Below are 16,746 nucleotides of genomic sequence, written 5' to 3'. Positions count from 1 at the left end.
TTTGGAGGTGGTGGCACTAACAAAAAGACAGGAAGTGGAGCTGGAGGTGGCAGAGTTAAAGATGCTGCGATTCTCGTTGGGAGTGACAAGGATGGACAGGATAAGGAATGAGTATATTAGAGGGACAGCGCAGGTAGGACGGTTTGGAGACAAAGTGAGAGAGGCGAGATTGAGATGGTGTGGACATGTGCACAGGAGGGAAGCGGAGCATATCGGGAGAAGGATGCTGAGGATGGAGCCACCAGGCAGGAGGAGAAGAGGATGGCCAAAGAAGGGGTTCATGGATGTGGTGAGGGCGGACATGTGGGTGGTTGGAGTGTCAATGGAGGATGTGGAGGATAGAGCGAAATGGAGACAGTTGATCCGCTGTGGCGACCCCTAACAGGAGCAGCTGAAAGAAGAAGAAGATGGATGGGATTCTGGGGAGGATGTCGGAGAGATCAAGCTGTGGTGCATCGTTTGGGAAGGTCATGATCTCTGAACTTGATTTCGCAGATGATGCAGTCATCCTTGTGGAGACTGAATATACTTTTGGGTGCCCTCGATATTCTGAATGAGGAGTCTGAGCCGTTGGAATTACGGGTGTCCTCGGTCAAAACAATGATCCAGCTATCAATGACATCTTGGATGCTGCTATCTTCTCTGTACCTGTTTGTGGTGAGGATGTTGAGGTCACGGAGAGATTCACTTACCTTGGCAGTGATATTCAGGTCTCTGCCGGCTGTGAGCCAGAGGTCAATAGATGTCTGGGTTTTTGCCTGGAGAGTCATGGATTCATTGGATCATGGGGTGTGGCACTGGCTGTACCTGTGTGGGAGGATGAAAGACTGAGTCTTCAGGTCCTTGGTGCTTCCAGTCTTGCTCTACAGATGTGAGACTTGGACTTTGACCAGGGATCTGGGACGGCTACTTAATTCCTTTGGTACCAGGTCTCTTCGGAGCATCCTTGGCTATCGCTGTTCGGACATTGTGTCCAATGAGCGATTGCTGAGAGAGATTCAAATGAGATTTGTTACCTGCATAGTCCACGAGCGTCAGCTGTGGCTGTATGCACATGTGGCTCGTTTTCCTGACGCTGATCCTGCTCACCAGATTCTCTCAGTGAGGGAGCCTCGTGAGTGGAGGAGGCCTGTGGGCCGACTATGTGCCTCCTGATTGCAACAGCTTGATAAGAATATCAAGGAGATGGGGATGGGCCAGGCATCTGCCTGGGGGATGGCCAGACGGAGGCCCCTGGAGTACGGGCGGAAAGTGGATGCAGCGACTCGCTGCTCTGGTGCATGTTGCCATACCTGACTGTCCTTCCTCTTGCTCTCCTTTGCCCAGATTGCTACTCCTATTTTCTCCTTCCCATCACATTGATGTGCATCATTCCTTGTATCCTTCTCATCCTGTCCTCCAGTTGCTCTCGTTAAACCATGTCTCACTTACTGCATGTATATCATCCTCCTCACTGTCTCCTTTGGCTTCATGCTCATATGATGGAAGGATTTGGAGATTGAACGATTTGCAAAACAGACCTTTCAGAGAAAGATAGTGAGAGTGTGTGGGATTTCTCAGGATTGAAAAGCATGTTCAAAGCATTTGGCCCGTTTGTGATTTTGCCAAGGTTTGAGCAGAGAGATGAGGCTGTTGCCTGTCTGTCAGAAGGACAAAAGATGTCAGCAGAGAGTGGAGTCATTAGCAAATATTTTTTTTTGGACCATACTCTGCACAGAGTGTTGGTGCTGCTTAAGTAGTCTCCTTGGCTATTGGGCACAATCCTGTATGGGTCGCCACTCCAACACAGTACACCAGCAAGCTGCCACTCATTTTGCTGACCTCGGAAGGATGACAGGTCGAGTTAACCCCACTTGGTATTAATTCAACAGCTAAGCGGGATTTGAACTCAGCATCCTTGGATCCAAAGTCCACCACCCTAACCATTAAGCCAACACCAGGCATATCAGCAAAGAGATAAGAGGATTTTGCAGTCAGTGAGATCATTGATGAAGATTGGGAATAAGATGGGCTGAGAACACTCTCTTGAAGTACTCCAGCCTTGACAGGGACAGGAGATGAAAGGGTTCCGTTGAGAGCCACATGTTGTCTACGAGAGTGGAGGAAGTCAGTAATCCAAGAGTGGAGTTGGCCTTGGATTCCATAAGCAGACAGTTTGGAAAGAAATGTAGGACGGCAGACTGTTTCAAAAGCTCCAAGGTATGTCAAGAGAGACGGCCCTGATATCATGTCTGATATTGAAGGCCTCCACCATTGTTGAGAGAGTTGAAGCAGCATGTACAAGGCAGAGTGACCATGTCTGAATCTGAATTGATGATCTGAGATTAGGTTGTTGGAGAAAAGGAATGATTTTTTGTCAACTGCGATAATGGATTCCATGACCTTGCTGATGAGTGGAAGTTAGCTAATTGGGCTGTCGTTAAGGAGATCCATTTTTGCACCTTTTTATGCAATTCTGTGATGTCTGATTTCCAAGCAGATGGAAGATGACCTACGGTAAATGACAGGGTGAAAATGGCAGAGAGGGGAAGCACAAGAGCAGCAGAGTAGGTTTATAGGACATGTGAACTGATGCCGTCCTGTCCAGTTGCAGAGTCGAGGGTTGCCAGAAACGTTTCCACTATCTCAATGCAAAAGACACAAAGTCAGGAACAGTTGTGTATAACTGGGAAGGATCGGTACAGAGAGAGAGGGGCTAGGGACACAAGATTTTGAAGCAAACACAGAAAAGAGGCATTTGGCCTTCTCACAAGCAGAGTTGTTCATGGTGCCTTTTGAAGTGAGGAATAGGATGGAAGGGGAGTATACACCAGAAACAGACTTGACAAGGTGCCACCAGGATTTAGAGCAGTGTTTCTCAAGGTGGGGTGTGGCTATATTTTGGTGGGGCATGAGGATTCAGAATTATTGAATCAATTTATGATCGCTTTCATACCTTTGCCTTTTATATACATATGTAGTATATACTGTGGTGTCTCCAATCATGGTGGGGCGTACAATTTTTTTGAAAATCAAAGTGGGTTATAGGACAAAAAATGTTGAGAAACACTGATTTAGAGGGAGAAAGACAGGTTTGAAAACTCATTCTTGAGATTGGACAGATGTTGTTTTCTGGCTCTCCTGAGAGGAGACACACTTGTTGCAGACTTTGTGGAATGATCTTCGGTTACCTTCAGTCGGATTTACCTTCCAAGAGTAGAGTACAAGTTGTTTGAAGCTAACAACCCCACCACAGGATTTTGAGTACTAACAGCGGGAGAATGGGTAAGATAATAATTGAAGATGAGATGGGATGAATTTGTGCAAAAGAAAGAGCAGTTTTCTGTGGAATAATTCCCAAGCTGAATTGATATTGGTGGTAGATATAGAAAAACCAGTCCTAAAGTGTGATGGCTGATTGCAGTCCCTGCGAGTTTGCTTGAGTGAACTGCCAGACTCATCGGTGCAGAGGTTGTTCCCTGAGAATGTCCAGAGAGATGTCGATGTTCACAAGCACATGATCAGATGAGAGGATGAGAAAGATACATTGGCAGGGAAGTTGATCATCACCAAATCCAGGAGGGAATATTTTCCATTGGGAAAAATCCTGGTGGGAAAGGTCACAGATTTAGTCAGACTCATGGAGTCACAGAAGTCCTTTTTCAGAAGTGCCATGGCTGGTGAGATGTACCAACACACAGCCAATTAGTAGCATGGTGACAATTGAAATCACCACATATGAGGAAGAGAGAGTTGGGATGAGTGATGAAAAGTTGGTTCATGTTGTCTGAGAGAGAGAGAGAGAGAGAGAGAGAGAGAGAGAGAGAGACAGAGAGAGAGAGAGAGAGAGAGAGAGAGAGAGAGAGAGAGAGAGAGAGAGAGAGAGAGAGAGAGAGAGAGAGAGAGAGAGAGAGAGAGAGAGAGAGAGAGAGAGAGAGAGATAGAGATAGAGATAGAGATAGAGATAGAGATAGAGATAGAGATAGAGATAGAGATAGAGATAGAGATGTAGATGGAGTCGTCACTGTTGGGAGGATGGCACAACACACAGCCAAACATGAGGTGGGAGTGGAGGGGAAGTTACACCTGGAAGTTCTCCTAGGGGCTGGGAGGTGTATAAGTAGTGCATGGAAAGTGAGAAATGGAGTTTTTGATGTAAAGTGCAACTTCGCCGCCAGGACGGGGTTCAGGTCGATCAAGCCGGAGGAGACAATAGCCAGGGAGAGATATGAAGGAGTCAGGGATGTCCTGTGAGAGGAAGTATTCTGTTAATCAGATGATGTCTGGTTTATTGGCAGTAGCCTGGATTGAGAGATCTGGCAGGTTGGAACCGAGGCCGCAGATGTTTTAGGTCCACACGGTTAGATATAGGGGCAGGAGGCATTGGGATGGTGCAACATGGGGTTAGGGTTGATGGAAGAGGTTAAGGATATATACTCCTTGAAAACTGAATGGAATTCTCCATTTGTCATCATGTTTTGCAAGTCGTGTATTTCTTTTGTTTGATCCAAAATCCCTTTAATAGTGTTGCCTTAAGCCTGGTATTGGTTTAGTGGTTAGGATGGCTGGCTTGGGATCTTAGGGTCCTGAATTGGAGCCCGTTTTTTCCTTTGAATTAACACCAGGTGGGGTTGACTCAGCCTGTCATCCTTCCGAGGTCGTCGAAATGAGTACCAGTGTACTGGTATAGGGGCACAGCATCATTGGCATAGTCGCGCCCCAACAAAATGATGGCGACCCGGCAGCCAAGATGCCATATGGAAGAAGAAATGGTAGTGGTAGTGGTATTAGTAGTGGTAGTGGTGTTGCTTTGAACTTCACTCCAGTACCCATTGGGTACTTGCTATATGCAGAGTAATTCGACAGGTGCTTCTCTCCTAAACTCACCCAGGTGTGTACGAAGGAATGGTGTGCGACGTCTCACACAATCTCACAATCCGTTTGATTTTCTGTCTTTTTCATTGAAAAAACAAGTTCCTCATTTTGATATAACATCGGTTTGAAATGTTTTGCTCGATCTATGAAGCCAGTTATATTGTGCCCTTGTGGACACTTGACCCTTGTGGACACATGACTGACTGGCTCACACAGGCTGCATCACTTTTGTCGATTACATTTTTACAAGGAGCGTTTGGTGATGACAAATAACAAGCCTCCGTCCGTCCATGTTCGACGATCGACGTTCTGATGATTTCATTTCTTATTTTCCAGACTTTCCGAGCCGCCCTTCCTCTCCTGAAGCACCACGAAAGACAATAGGTAAGACAACAACTTCCAATCTTTGTTTACACCCTTACAGATTGATCCCAAACGTTGTCATGAGATCTCCTGAAGTTGATGGGATTCACCGCCAGTTATCATGATAAATATTAGGAGAGTTCATTTTTAAGGGAGTGGTTGTTTAATATGTTCCTCAAGTGTATGATTATGCTTTTACAAAGCCATCTTAAATGTCTGCTTTTTCTTCCTCTTCCTCTTCTTATTCTCGGTAGAAACAAGGGGACGCAGCCAAAGCAGAGGTGAGCGCTTCTACTCTTCATTGATTTAGTCGTGGTGTTTTTGGTTCCCTGCGTTGCTTGCTGTCTTCTCAAATGGTCACACAATGTGTAAAGTTTGTCATTATCATTGATTTTCATTTTGACCATATCGTATCATGTTGTCTGTTCTTATTTGCACCAACAGAGAGCCAAATCCGCCAACGGCTGCAAAGTTCTTCTCCAGCTACTCGATGTGAGTTGTGCATACTCCTCAACAAACTCCGTGAACGTCAACGTTAGACCTGTCTGGTCCTGACCACACCGCACCCTGACCACACAGCACCCTGACCACACCACTTCCTCACCACAATTCCTCATCGTGCCTAACGCGACATAAGTCACGCTATTGCTCATGTTGTGCCGACTCGGCTTATTTCTTCAATGGATCACGAATGACTCCTCATTCATGCATTCATGTAATTACACAAATTAATAATGAGTAGTTTCATTGACTTTCTGTAATCATACATGGATTAAAAGTTTCCCCTCAACAATTATTCAATGATTCATCTCATTTCAATGGCCTTTGGTGTTGCTGCGTTTCATTGCTTCCATGTAGGGTCGGAGCTGGATGATGTAAAACGTCTAACAAGGGGCAGTCGATCGACCAGCATAAGCCCTCCACGAGGTCGAAGCAGTAAGGGAGAGGCCAACCGGACATTGCCTATCCCAAAGAAAGCCAAGGTTGAAGCTCGAAGTCTGTCAGATGATGAGACCTGGGTGAAGGCAGAACGTGTCTCGCACAAGGGTGAGTTTGAGACAGCAATGGTTCATTTTCATTCACTATCTCTACTGATAGCAATAACCAGTTGTGGTTGAAAAGGTCCACATTGCTACCCAGTAAGCAAGGCTCGAGTCCAACATTTCGGCTCTCAAGTGGTCTTCATCCAGGGTCCTACTGGGCCGAAGATACCGATCAGTTGTAGAAGCTACTTCACTCCAGGTTTTAATGTTTGGATATTTAATAACATAATATGACTTGCCATCATGAAAAAAAAATTCAAATAAAAACTCCTCTCTGGGAATAGTCTTAATTTGTAGCAGGGATCGGTTCCGGGTTCGATCCTCCCAAAGGATCCATAAGATGAATTGTGATGGAGGTGTATTTGTTACCTCCACCACCGAAAGTGGACGGAGGTTATGTTTTCAAATGTCTGTTTATTTTCTGTTTCAAATGTCTGTTTCAAATGAAACTTGGTGGGCAGGTTGGGTGTGTGATGAGGCCGAACTGATCAGATTTTGGCGAAGATCCAGATCCGGATCCAGATATTAATTTTGATTTTAATTTTTAAGTGATTCTTCACCATTGAGAAATGGGACCAAAAACGATGTATATCATGGTATCTCAAAATTTGTGGATGAGTTTTGACAAAACTAGGTGGACGAGTTGGTTCGGTGACGAGAAGAAGCCGATTAGATTTTTGTTCAGGTCCGGATCAGTGGGATCAGTGGGATACAAAATTTGAACTGTTCACCTGGCGGATGTATGCACTTGACCGAGTGCCGTTCCAGTTACCTCTGTTAGTAAGAACTTAGCTCATTTACTGGCGTATTCACACCTGAGCTTTCTTTTAATCGACTTATTACTCTGTTCAATGGAATTGCACTTTAAAGCAGCTGTCCTTTGGCAGGTTTGTTGGAGAGGGCTAGGGGCATGGCAAGGGTGTTTCATGTCGGAGAAGGCGAGGGGCATGGTGAGGGTGTTTCATGTCGGAGAGGGCGAGGGGCATGGCGAGGGTGTTTCATGTCGGAGAGGGCGAGGGGCATGGTGAGGATGTTTCATGTCAGAGAGGGCTAGGGGCATGGCGGGGGTGTTTCATGTCGGAGAGGGCGAGGGGCATGGCGAGGGTGTTCATGTCAGAGAGGGCTAGGGCATGGCGGGGGTGTTTCATGTCAGAGAGGGCTAGGGCATGGCGGGGGTGTTTCATGTCGGAGAGGGCTCGTGGCATGGCGAGGATGTTTCATGTCGGAGAGGGCTCGGGGCATGGCGAGGGTGTTTCATGTCGGAGAGGGCTAGGGGCATGGCGATGGTGTTTCATGTCGGAGAGGGCTCAGGGCATGGCGAGGGTGTTTCATGTCGGAGAGGGCTAAGGGCATGGCGAGGGTGTTTCATGTCGGAGAGGGCTAGGGGCATGGCGAGGGTGTTTCATGTCGGAGAGGGCTCGGGGCATGGCGAGGGTGTTTCATGTCGGAGAGGGCTAGGGGCATGGCGAGGGTGTTTCATGTCGGACAGGGCTAGGGGCATGGCGAGGGTGTTTCATGTCAGAGAGGGCTCGTGGCATGGCGAGGGTGTTTCATGTCGGAGAGGGCTAGGGGCATGGTGAGGGTGTTTCATGTCGGAGAGGGCTAGGGGCATGGCGAGGGTGTTTCATGTCGGAGAGGGCTAGGGGCATGGCGAGGGTGTTTCATGTCGGAGAGGGCTCGGGGCATGGCGAGGGTGTTTCATGTCGGAGAGGGCTCGTGGTATGGCGAGGCTGTTTCATGTCGGAGAGGGCTAGGGGCATGGTGAGGGTGTTTCATATCAGAGAGGGCTAGGGGCATGGCGAGGTTGTTTCATGTCGGAGAGGGCTAGGGGCATGGCGAGGGTGTTTCATGTCGGAGAGGGCTCGGGGCATAGCGAGGGTGTTTCATGTCGGAGAGGGCTCGTGGCATGGCGAGGGTGTTTCATGTCGGAGAGGGCTAGGGGCATGGCGAGGGTTTTTCATGTCGGAGAGGGCTAGGGGCATGGCGAGGGTGTTTCATGTCGGAGAGGGCTCGGGGCATGGCGAGGGTGTTTCATGTCGGAGACGGCTCTGGGCATGGCGATGGTGTTTCAAGTTGGAGAGGGCTCGGGGCATGGCGAGGGTGTTTCATGTCGGAGAGGGCTCGGGCATGGCGAGGGTGTTTCATGTTGGAGAAGGCTAGGGGCATGGTGAGGGTGTTTCATGTCGGCGAGGGCGAGGGGCATGGCGAGGGTGTTTCATATCAAAGAGGGCTAGGGGCATGGCGAGGGTGTTTCATGTCAGAGAGGGTGAGGGGCATGGCGAGGGTGTTTCATGTCGGAGAGGGCTTGGGGCATGGCGAGGGTGTTTCATGTCGGAGAGGGCTAGGGGCATGGCGAGGGTGTTTCATGTCTGAGAGGGCTAGGGGCATGGCGAGGGTGTTTCATGTCGGACAGGGCTAGGGGCATGGCGAGGGTGTTTCATGTCAGAGAGGGCTCGTGGCATGGCGAGGGTGTTTCATGTCGGAGAGGGCTAGGGGTATGGTGAGGGTGTTTCATGTCGGAGAGGGCTAGGGGCATGGCGAGGGTGTTGCATGTCGGAGAGGGCTAGGGGCATGGCGAGGGTGTTTCATGTCGGAGAGGGCTCGGGCATGGCGAGGGTGTTTCATGACGGAGAGGGCTCGTGACATGGCGAGGCTGTTTCATGTCGGAGAGGGCTAGGGGCATGGCGAGGGTGTTTCATGTCGGAGAGGGCTAGGGGAATGGCGAGGTTGTTTCATGTCGGAGAGGGCTAGGGGCATGGCGAGGGTGTTCATGTCGGAGAGGGCTCGGGGCATGGCGAGGGTGTTTCATGTCGGAGACGGCTCTGGGCATGGCGATGGTGTTTCAAGTCGGAGAGGGCTCGGGGCATGGCGAGGGTGTTTCATGTTGGCAAGGGCTAGGGGCATGGCGAGGGTGTTTCATGTCGGAGAGGGCTAGGGGCATGGCGAGGGTGTTTCATGTCGGAGAGGGCTCGGGGCATGGCAAGGGTGTTTCATGTCGGAGACGGCTCTGGGCATGGTGATGGTGTTTCAAGTTGGAGAAGGCTAGGGGCATGGTGAGGGTGTTTCATGTCGGAGAGGGCTCGGGCATGGCGAGGGTGTTTCATGTCGGAGAAGGCTTGGGGCATGGTGAGGGTGTTTCATGTCAGAGAGGGCTCGTGGCATGGCGAGGGTGTTTCATGTCGGAGAGAGCTAGGGGCATGGTGAGGGTGTTTCATGTCGGAGAGGGCTCGGGGCATGGCGAGGGTGTTTCATGTCGGAGAGGGCTAGGGGCATGGCGAGGGTGTTTCATGTCGGAGAGGGCTCGGGGCATGGCGAGGGTGTTTCATGTCGAAGAGGGCTCGTGGCATGGCGAGGCTGTTTCATGTCGGAGAAGGCTCGGGGCATGGCGAGGGTGTTTCATGTCGGAGAGGGCTAGGGGCATGGCGAGGTTGTTTCATGTCGGAGAGGGCTAGGGGCATGGCGAGGTTGTTTCATGTCGGAGAGGGCTAGGGGCATGGCGAGGGTGTTTCATGTCAGAGAGGGCTAGGGGCATGGCGAGGGTGTTTCATGTCAGAGAGGGCGAGGGGCATGGCGAGGGTGTTTCATGTCGGAGAGGGCTAGGGGCATGGCGAGGGTGTTTCATGTCGGAGAGGGCTCGGGGCATGGCGAGGGTGTTTCATGTCGGAGAGGGCTAGGGGCATGGCGAGGGTGTTTCATGTCGGACAGGGCTAGGGGCATGGCGAGGGTGTTTCATGTCAGAGAGGGCTCGTGGCATGGCGAGGGTGTTTCATGTCGGAGAGGGCTAGGGGCATGGTGAGGGTGTTTCATGTCGGAGAGGGCTAGGGGCATGGCGAGGGTGTTTCATGTCGGAGAGGGCTAGGGGCATGGCGAGGGTGTTTCATGTCGGAGAGGGCTCGGGGCATGGCGAGGGTGTTTCATGTCGGAGAGGGCTCGTGGTATGGCGAGGCTGTTTCATGTCGGAGAGGGCTAGGGGCATGGTGAGGGTGTTTCATATCAGAGAGGGCTAGGGGCATGGCGAGGTTGTTTCATGTCGGAGAGGGCTAGGGGCATGGCGAGGGTGTTTCATGTCGGAGAGGGCTCGGGGCATAGCGAGGGTGTTTCATGTCGGAGAGGGCTCGTGGCATGGCGAGGGTGTTTCATGTCGGAGAGGGCTAGGGGCATGGCGAGGGTTTTCATGTCGGAGAGGGCTAGGGGCATGGCGAGGGTGTTTCATGTCGGAGAGGGCTCGGGGCATGGCGAGGGTGTTTCATGTCGGAGACGGCTCTGGGCATGGCGATGGTGTTTCAAGTTGGAGAGGGCTCGGGGCATGGCGAGGGTGTTTCATGTCGGAGAGGGCTCGGGCATGGCGAGGGTGTTTCATGTTGGAGAAGGCTAGGGGCATGGTGAGGGTGTTTCATGTCGGCGAGGGCGAGGGGCATGGCGAGGGTGTTTCATATCAAAGAGGGCTAGGGGCATGGCGAGGGTGTTTCATGTCAGAGAGGGTGAGGGGCATGGCGAGGGTGTTTCATGTCGGAGAGGGCTTGGGGCATGGCGAGGGTGTTTCATGTCGGAGAGGGCTAGGGGCATGGCGAGGGTGTTTCATGTCTGAGAGGGCTAGGGGCATGGCGAGGGTGTTTCATGTCGGACAGGGCTAGGGGCATGGCGAGGGCGTTTCATGTCAGAGAGGGCTCGTGGCATGGCGAGGGTGTTTCATGTCGGAGAGGGCTAGGGGTATGGTGAGGGTGTTTCATGTCGGAGAGGTCTAGGGGCATGGCGAGGGTGTTGCATGTCGGAGAGGGCTAGGGGCATGGCGAGGGTGTTTCATGTCGGAGAGGGCTCGGGCATGGCGAGGGTGTTTCATGACGGAGAGGGCTCGTGACATGGCGAGGCTGTTTCATGTCGGAGAGGGCTAGGGGCATGGCGAGGGTGTTTCATGTCGGAGAGGGCTAGGGGAATGGCGAGGTTGTTTCATGTCGGAGAGGGCTAGGGGCATGGCGAGGGTGTTCATGTCGGAGAGGGCTCGGGGCATGGCGAGGGTGTTTCATGTCGGAGACGGCTCTGGGCATGGCGATGGTGTTTCAAGTCGGAGAGGGCTCGGGGCATGGCGAGGGTGTTTCATGTCGGAGAAGGCTAGGGGCATGGCGAGGGTGTTTCATGTTGGCAAGGGCTAGGGGCATGGCGAGGGTGTTTCATGTCGGAGAGGGCTAGGGGCATGGCGAGGGTGTTTCATGTCGGAGAGGGCTCGGGGCATGGCAAGGGTGTTTCATGTCGGAGACGGCTCTGGGCATGGTGATGGTGTTTCAAGTTGGAGAAGGCTAGGGGCATGGTGAGGGTGTTTCATGTCGGAGAGGGCTCGGGCATGGCGAGGGTGTTTCATGTCGGAGAAGGCTTGGGGCATGGTGAGGGTGTTTCATGTCAGAGAGGGCTCGTGGCATGGCGAGGGTGTTTCATGTCGGAGAGAGCTAGGGGCATGGTGAGGGTGTTTCATGTCGGAGAGGGCTCGGGGCATGGCGAGGGTGTTTCATGTCGGAGAGGGCTAGGGGCATGGCGAGGGTGTTTCATGTCGGAGAGGGCTCGGGGCATGGCGAGGGTGTTTCATGTCGAAGAGGGCTCGTGGCATGGCGAGGCTGTTTCATGTCGGAGAAGGCTCGGGGCATGGCGAGGGTGTTTCATGTCGGAGAGGGCTAGGGGCATGGCGAGGTTGTTTCATGTCGGAGAGGGCTAGGGGCATGGCGAGGTTGTTTCATGTCGGAGAGGGCTAGGGGCATGGCGAGGGTGTTTCATGTCAGAGAGGGCTAGGGGCATGGCGAGGGTGTTTCATGTCAGAGAGGGCGAGGGGCATGGCGAGGGTGTTTCATGTCGGAGAGGGCTAGGGGCATGGCGAGGGTGTTTCATGTCGGAGAGGGCTAGGGGCATGGCGAGGGTGTTTCATGTCAGAGAGGGCTCGGGGCATGGTGAGGGTGTTTCATGTCGGAGAGGGTGAGGGGCATGGCGAGGGTGTTTCATGTTGGAGAGGGCTAGGGGCATGGCGAGGGTGTTTCATGTCGGAGAGGGCTAGGGGCATGGCGAGGGTGTTTCATGTTGGAGAGGGCTAGGGGCATGGCGAGGGTGTTTCATCTCGGAGAGGGCTCGGGGCATGGCGAGGGTGTTTCATGTCGGAGAGGGCTCGGTGCATGGCGAGGGTGTTTCATGTCGGAGAATGCTCGGGGCATGGCGAGGGTGTTTCATGTCGGAGAGGGCTCGGGGCATGGCGAGGGTGTTTCATGTCGGAGAGGGCTCGGGGCATGGCGAGGGTGTTTCATGTCAGAGAACACCATCCTTTAGATGCGAATGAAATCCCACTGTCCAATCCACGTCTCGGTTGTGGACGTTAATGATCCCATGGTGTTTCTCAAACGGAGTACGCCGTTCTGTGCCGACACTTTGCCGAAATTCTCTGTGTACACATCAAACGGCATCTTTACGAGGGCCATCGAAAAGATTTCTACGAACGGGATTCTCACACTAATCCGAGAGATGGCAACGTTTGTTTAACTTTCAACATGCAAGAACGTCTTTGTAATTATAAACAAAATATTAATTCATGGTTTATCATAATATTTCGTTTTTTAAAATGCTTTTCTTACTAACCAGATATATTTGTAAAATGAAATATCAAAATAAACATTCGTGCTTCTTTGGACGACATTGTTCACCGTTCCTTCCCAATTCCATAACCAGGCGATACATGATGTCATCGCCTGTCGCCGAAGAAAGGGAGGACTCCGTTTTTACTCCATTTGTTGTCTGTCTTGTTTGTTGGTTTGTCCGGGTATCTCAGCCATCCTTTGAGGGAGGAAGCTGGACTTTGGGGACAAAAGTGAAGATGTGCTTTGGCAAAAATGTTATTTAAAAAAAAATCAATTAGTTGATTAATTACTTAATTATTATCGATTTATTAATTGCTTATTTATGGTATTTCTCATCCTGGCAATATCTCAGGCATATTTTGAGCGAGGAAGCTGATATTTGGACATGACAGTGAGCAAGTGATTTGGCTACAAAGTCCAATTTTTGATTCATTGATTTATCAATTCATCAATTAATTATTCATTTTTTGATTAACTACTTGATTTTCAAAAAGTTACAGATTCTGATGAAACAGTCGTGGTTTAGGTATGCTGTTTGGCAATTGATTGAGAAATTAATTATTTTACGATTATTATTTATTTATTTTAATATTGCAAAATTTAATCAATCAATTATTGTACAATGCTCCCTCCCAATACTGACTGCACCTGCAGCAAGGCGGCGAAGGCGCCCAAGAAGATATAGCCCAGATGAGAACATTTCAAAAAGTTACAGGTTTGGATGAAACAGTGGTGGTTTTGTTATGCGCTGAGCCAATTGAGGAAGAAATTAATTATTTTACAATTATTATTTATTAATTTTAATTATGCAATTAATCAATTATTGCACACCACTCCCTCACAATTCCGTCTTCAGGTGCTGCATGTCGAGTAAGTATCATTTGTACACATTCCCCTCAGAAGTACTTCTTTTTTGAGGGGGGGGGGTAGATCCATTTTCGAGGCTCATATGAGAGCCAACACACAACGCACAACAAGAGGGGCAGGAGAAAAGAGGGGTGGGAGAGGGAAGGACAAAACAGTGGGGAACAGAGACATTTGGAGATCTGTGGAAGGGAGAGGGATGGGGCGGGGAACATGGGGTATACAAGATGGACATTACAGGGACTTTCAGGACCTTACACGACGGGGAACTTTCGAGAATGAAGGCAGGGAATTTGAATGAGGTAGGTTTGAGGTGGATTAATGGGGGTAGAAAAGATCGTGGTCTTGGATGGGGGGAAAATAAGAGGTGGTGGTAAACAGCTGCTTTGACGACATGGATGGAAGAATGGGATTGAAGAAAGTGTGGGAGTTTATTCCAAAGGCAGGACAAAAGAGGAATGAAAGAGTGAAGGTGAGCAGTGCTTTGTGATTTTGGTAGTTATACCAGAAGGGCTTGCTGGTACACCTTGAGCGCCCTGCAGAAATATGAGGGGGACAAAAAGTAGACAGAGCAGGGGGAGGGGGGGTGAGACAGGAGAGGAGATGGTAGAAGACAGAAAGACCACCTACCTACCTGTGGTGATAGTGTAAGAGGCCCAAAGACTCAGCCTCACCACGGGAGATACCAATGATCCTAAATGCCTTGGTTTCCACGACGTGAAGCAGAGAAAGGTGAAAAGCAGGAGCACCAGCCCAGAGGGGAGAGCAGTACTCCATCAGGCTATAGATGAAAGTTTGGTATGTGGTCAGGAGCTCAGGTGGGCGGAGGAAGGACTTTGCATGACAAGGATGCCCAGTCGACGACTGGCTTTGGCGGCCAGGTTGAAAATGTGGCTTTTCCAGGGAAGATTGTGGCAGATAGTGAGACCCAGAAGCTTGAATGAAAGGACTTCTTCCAGAGGATTGTTGAGAAAGTAGATGGGGTGGGTTCCAGATGGTCCATTCAGAGAGACGTTGTGAGAGTGAGATTTGTCCGGATTGAGAGACATGTTCTACGTGTTGGACCAGTTTGTTATTTTATCCAGATCTGCAGAGAGTGGAGAAGCTGCTGCTTGGGGTCTGAAGAATGACAGATGGTACGGCAGAGGGTGGACTCATCAGCAAAGAGACAAAGAGGATTTTCCAGAGAGTCGGAGAGATCATTGATGAAAACCAGAAAAAGAACAGGGCCCAGAATGTTGCCTTGAGGAACTCCAGCCTGGACAGGAAGAGCGGATGAGAGAACTCCATTCAGGGCCACATGGTGACTGCGACTGCAGAGGAAGTCTGTGAGCCATGAGTGGAGATGGCCTTGGATACCATAGGAAGAGAGTTTGGTGAGCAGGGCAGGGTGCCAGACCGTGTCAAAAGTATGCGATATGTCTCGGGATACGGCTCCGATTTCATGTCTGGCATTGAGGAGCTCCATCCATTGTTGGCAGAGCAGAAGCAGCATATCCAGGGTAGAATGTCTTGGTTTGAATTGACGATTGGAAATCAAGCCATTGGAGAAGAGGAAGGATTTAATATCTGAAACGATGATGGATTCCATATCCTTGCTGATGATTGGGAGAAGGCTGATTTGTGCGTAGTTGCAGGGATCTGTTTTTGCACCTTTTTTTGCAGGGCAGTGATGTTTGCTGATTTCCAATCAGATGGCAGATGACCTTGGGCAAATGAGAGGGTGAATAGAACAGAGAGAGGGTGAGCAAGAGCAGAAGAGCAGGTTTTTAGGATATGTGGGCTGATGCCGTCTGGACCGGTATCAGAATCTGAGTCGAGGTTTGATAGCAAGCTCTCCACTTTGTCAGAAGAAAAGGACACAGTCCAGGACAGTTGGGTGTGACATGGTAAGGTGGGTAGAGAAAGCGATGTGTTTTGGACTCAAGATTTAAATGCAAACACCGAGTTTAGCATTCAGACTTTTCACGTGTGGTGTCAGCAGTGCGGCCATTTGAGGAAAGGGAGGGGACACATACACCAGAAACAGATTTAATTAGATGCCACCAGGATTTGGGATAAGGAGAGAAGTTTGAGAGTTCAGACTTGAAATTAGAAAGATGTTGTTTTCTGGCTCTCCTGAGGGTGGACACACACTTGTTCCGAGCTTCAAGGAAGGAACTGAAATTACCTTCAGTTGGGTTTGCTTTCCATGAGGCAAAGGCAAGTTGTTTCAGGACAACTGCCTCGTCACAAGCTTCAGTGAACCAAGGGTGGGAGGAAGGGAAGGACAACTGAAGACGAGAGGGGATAAATCTGTGCATGGGGGAGAGCAGGTTTCTTTGAAAGAATTCCCAGGAGGAGTTGGTGTTGGAGAAAGTAGCGATGGAAGACCAATCTCGAAGTATGATGGCTGCTTGAAGACCCTGCCTGCCAGCCTGAGTGAAATGCCAGACTCGATGGTGGTGAGGTGGTTCTCTAACAACAGCCAGAGGGATGTCCACTTTGACAAGGCTGTGATCAGAAGAACCGATTGGAGCACAGGAAAAACAGCAGATATTTTCAGGGAAATTTGTCAAAATCAGATCCAGAAGAGATGGAGTACCGTTGGTGGAGATCTGTTCAGGAAATTGACCGATTGAGTCAGTCCCAATGAATCACAGAAGTCTTTTGCTGAAGTGCCATGACAGGTGAGAGAGGTACCCACACCTAGCCAACTGGCATGATGACAATTGAAGTCACCACATATGAGGAAGAGAGAGTTCGGATGAGAGGATAGAAATTGGTCCATGATTTCAGATAGTGAGGTGTAATGTTTGGTTGTGGTGTAACACACACATAAACATGAGGTGGGAGTGGAGGGGAAGCCATAGCCAGAGGTATTCCTGGGGGTATGGGGGAGTGAGGAATAGTCTTTGATGAAGAGAGCAACTCCTCCACCAGGGCGAGGCTCAGGTCTGTCATTCCGGAGGAGGGAGTAACCAGGGAGAGATACTAGGGAATCGGGGATGTCTTGAAGGAGGAAAGTTTCTCTT

The 16,746-nt window shown here is 50.3% G+C and overlaps 1 protein-coding gene across 1 annotated transcript in view; it reads left to right on the top strand.

Moving 5' to 3' along the window:
• COL17A1 (collagen type XVII alpha 1 chain) overlaps positions 1-16,746 on the top strand; it is a 169,845-nt gene that overhangs the window by 19,994 nt on the left and 133,105 nt on the right. Inside the window, exons 9-12 of the mRNA XM_085869930.1 lie at positions 5,191-5,238; positions 5,472-5,498; positions 5,662-5,709; positions 6,076-6,264. Of these exons, the coding sequence (XP_085726056.1) occupies positions 5,191-5,238; positions 5,472-5,498; positions 5,662-5,709; positions 6,076-6,264 (312 nt within the window). The remainder of the gene's footprint in view (positions 1-5,190; positions 5,239-5,471; positions 5,499-5,661; positions 5,710-6,075; positions 6,265-16,746) is intronic.

This window comes from Eptatretus burgeri, chromosome 1 (genome assembly GCF_056783735.1).
Source record: "Eptatretus burgeri isolate ZD-2024b chromosome 1, Ebu_testis_v1, whole genome shotgun sequence".
NCBI classification, from domain to species: domain Eukaryota; kingdom Metazoa; phylum Chordata; class Myxini; order Myxiniformes; family Myxinidae; genus Eptatretus; species Eptatretus burgeri.
The sequence above is the reverse complement of the archived record's forward strand: the minus strand, read 5'-3'. Positions and strand labels throughout refer to the sequence as shown.